Source organism: Pseudozyma flocculosa (genome assembly GCF_000417875.1).
Source record: "Pseudozyma flocculosa PF-1 unplaced genomic scaffold scaffold00015, whole genome shotgun sequence".
NCBI lineage: Eukaryota > Fungi > Basidiomycota > Ustilaginomycetes > Ustilaginales > Ustilaginaceae > Pseudozyma > Pseudozyma flocculosa.
In genome coordinates this window covers 406,413-409,370 of record NW_006920883.1, presented here as the reverse complement: position 1 = coordinate 409,370, position 2,958 = coordinate 406,413, and the positions used below count along the sequence as shown (strand labels likewise).

The 2,958-nt window shown below is 68.3% G+C and overlaps 2 protein-coding genes across 2 annotated transcripts in view; one reads left to right on the top strand and one right to left on the bottom strand.

The window, feature by feature from the left end:
- Positions 1-1,835, top strand: part of PFL1_04619 (uncharacterized protein) — a gene marked incomplete at both ends in the record, with an annotated part of 2,662 nt that extends 827 nt beyond the window's left edge. The window contains 2 exons of the mRNA XM_007882145.1: positions 29-1,606; positions 1,734-1,835. Coding sequence (XP_007880336.1) covers positions 29-1,606; positions 1,734-1,835 — 1,680 coding nt within the window. The remainder of the gene's footprint in view (positions 1-28; positions 1,607-1,733) is intronic.
- Positions 1,836-1,995: 160 nt separating this feature from the next.
- Positions 1,996-2,958, bottom strand: part of PFL1_04618 (uncharacterized protein) — a gene marked incomplete at both ends in the record, with an annotated part of 4,198 nt that continues 3,235 nt past the window's right edge. Inside the window, one exon of the mRNA XM_007882144.1 lies at positions 1,996-2,883. Coding sequence (XP_007880335.1) covers positions 1,996-2,883 — 888 coding nt within the window. The remainder of the gene's footprint in view (positions 2,884-2,958) is intronic.

Here is a 2,958-nt window from a genome sequence, read left to right as displayed (position 1 = left end):
CAGCGTCGACGGCACCGTCCCGCGAAAGACGGCGGGAGGGCGCGATGCGGTGAGGGTCAAGGACAAGGCGGACCGGGCGACTGTCGAGGGCGTGCTGGATCCGCGGACCATGGTCATCCTGTACAAGATGGTCAACCGCGGGCTGCTCGAGAGCGTCAACGGGTGCGTGTCGACGGGCAAGGAAGCCAACGTCTACCACGCCACGACGTCTCCCATCGGCGACGACGGGGTCAAGGGCAGCCTGGCGCTTAAGATCTACAAGACGTCGATCCTCGTCTTCAAGGACCGCGACCGCTACGTCTCGGGCGAGTTTCGCTTCCGCCACGGCTACTCGCGGCACAACCCGCGCAAGATGGTGCGGCTGTGGGCGGAAAAGGAGGCGCGCAACCTGAAGCGCATGGTGCAGGCGGGGATGCGCTCGCCCAAGCCCGTCGAGCTGCGCGACCACGTGCTGGTCATGGAGTTCCTCGGCGACCAGGACGGCTGGGCCAGCCCGCGCCTCAAGGACGCCGACGACATGATTGGCCACGACGCCGACACCTGGTCGCGCCTCTACCGCGAGCTGGTGGCCGCCATGCGCTCCATGTACCAGGAGTGCCGCCTGGTCCACGCCGACCTGAGCGAGTACAACATCCTCTACCACCTTGGCCACCTCTGGATCATCGACGTCTCGCAGTCGGTCGAGCACGACCACCCGCGCGCATTCGACTTCCTCCGCGCCGACATCACCCACGTCGACCAGTACTTTGCCAAGCGCGGCGTGCCCACCCTCGGCCTGCGGCGCACGTTCGAGTTCATCATCCGCGAGCCCGACAACCCGTCCAAGCGGCGCGGCGGAAGGGTCGGCCTCGAAAAGACCGAGGCCGACTTTGACCACGAGACGCGCAGCGTCGCCGCCTCCACCGCCACCGACATGCCCGAAGCGGTGAGCGGAAACTGGATGGAGGGCTTCAAGGACGGCGCCGCGGGCGAGTACGTCCGGGCCCGCGGCGAGACCGAGGAGGAGCTCATGGACCTGCTGGCGCAGATCATGGCGTCGTCGACGGCCGAGGAGCCCGAGCCCGAGCCGGCAGAGGCGCAGGCAGCGGCGACGGGGTCGCAGCCGGCAGTAGCAGCGGCGCAGAGGGCCGCCGGCGACGCAGGCGAGGCGGGAGCGGCCGCAGCGCCGGCCCTTGCATCCACACCGCAGCAGCAGGGCGGCGACAAGTCGGACGAGACCGTCTTCCAGACCGCCTACATCCCTCGCACGCTCAACGAGGTCTACGACCCCGAGCGCGACGTCGAGGTGATCCGCAAGGGGGGCATCTCGAGCCTCATCTACGCCGGCGTCACGGGCATGGACGTGGCCGCCGTGCCCACTCCGTCTGCCTCGGACCCCGCTCCCGCCGCCGACGCCGGTGCCGCGGCAGGGGACGGGAAAGACGCGGCGGGCGGATCTGGTTCGTCGGATGAGGACGACGATGACGATGATGACGAGGAGGACGGAAGCGAAGATGGCGAGGGCAAGGTTGACGGTGACGGCGACGGAGAGGACAAAGCAGAGGGCGACGGATGGGTCGAGCGGAAACCGAGAGGGCATCGACACGAGGACCGCGATGCGAAAAAGGTGCGTGATCTGCCCCCTGGACCTTGCTCAATTCGCCCCCTGCAGACGATGGCGACGTCGGCCATGCTCACCACCTGTTCACGCCCCTTCCCCCTCTGCCCCTGCGGCGGCGTGCGTCGATCGACAGGAGCGCAAAAAGGAAGTCAAGGCAGAGGCGCGGGAGCGTCGCAAGACCAAGATGCCCAAGTCGGAAAAGAAGAGGAGGATGAAGAAGGGCTCGCACAAGTGAGCGCTCACCTCTTCCGACCTCGCGGGCGGGTTGACGGATTGCAGGCGCAGGGGTATCATTGTTCGAATACATGGGTGCCATCTAGACGCGAGGTGAATGCGCTCCCTCTGCCACGAATCGACAGCGGCTCGGACCGGACGGCGCCGCGGTGGTGCCATCATCACTGCTGCTGGCGGTGTGGATCGTCGACGGAGTCGTGCTGCGGCGGAAGCGGAGGATACAGGCCGAAGTGGCCGACCGGGTACTGCAGGGGCGCTGCCGGCGGTGCAGCGTACGCGTATGCGTTTGCCTCGGTGCCCGGCCACGTCGAGCCGCCAGGTTGTTGTTGCCAGGTCGTCGCCGACGGAGGGGGCAGCTGGGGTACGGCCTGCGGTGTGGCCGGGTAGCCGTGCGGGAACGACCCGTGTGGGAACGACCCAGGCACCGGCGGCACCGCCTGCTGGTGCTGCTGGTGCAGCTGCTGCATCGCCATCTGCTGTTTGTAGAACTGCATCGCATCGGCCTCGACGGGCAGCATTTCGGCCTGCCTCGGCTCGTGCGACGGACCCGTTGCCGCTGGCAGCTCGAACGAGGAGAAGGCGCCGGGCAGCGGGTGGGCCGCCTGGCGCATCTCGGTGCTACCGTCCTGCCCGACAAGGCCCAGGCTGGAACGACGCTGCTGCTGGTGCAGTCCCTCGGCAAACGACTGACGATCACCGTCGTCGGCCGCAGAGTTGGCCGTCACGTACGTGGGCGTGCGCTCGGTCCCGCCCCGCGACGGATGCGACGGCGACGTCGATGGAAACGAGTGGTGCATGGCGTCGACGAGCGTCACGGGCGTCGTCTGGATGCCGTCGGCCTTGGGCGTCACGCTGCCGATGCGCGAAGTCGTCGGAGCCGCATCGACTTGCGAAGAAGGGCCGCGCGTCGGCGGGGCGGTCGGGGCAGGGGGCGTCGATTCCGAGACCTGCTCGGCTTTGATCTCAGCCGTTGGCCGGAACTGCGCACTGGCCGCCTCGGTCGGAGATGGCAGGGCAAGGCTGCTGTCCGATGAAGGCGCTCCCTCTGCCTTGGCCTCGTGGGTGTTGTCGGTGGAGCGAGCAGGGCCGCTCCCGGTGGCAACAGCGGCTGCCGCTGCCGCGAG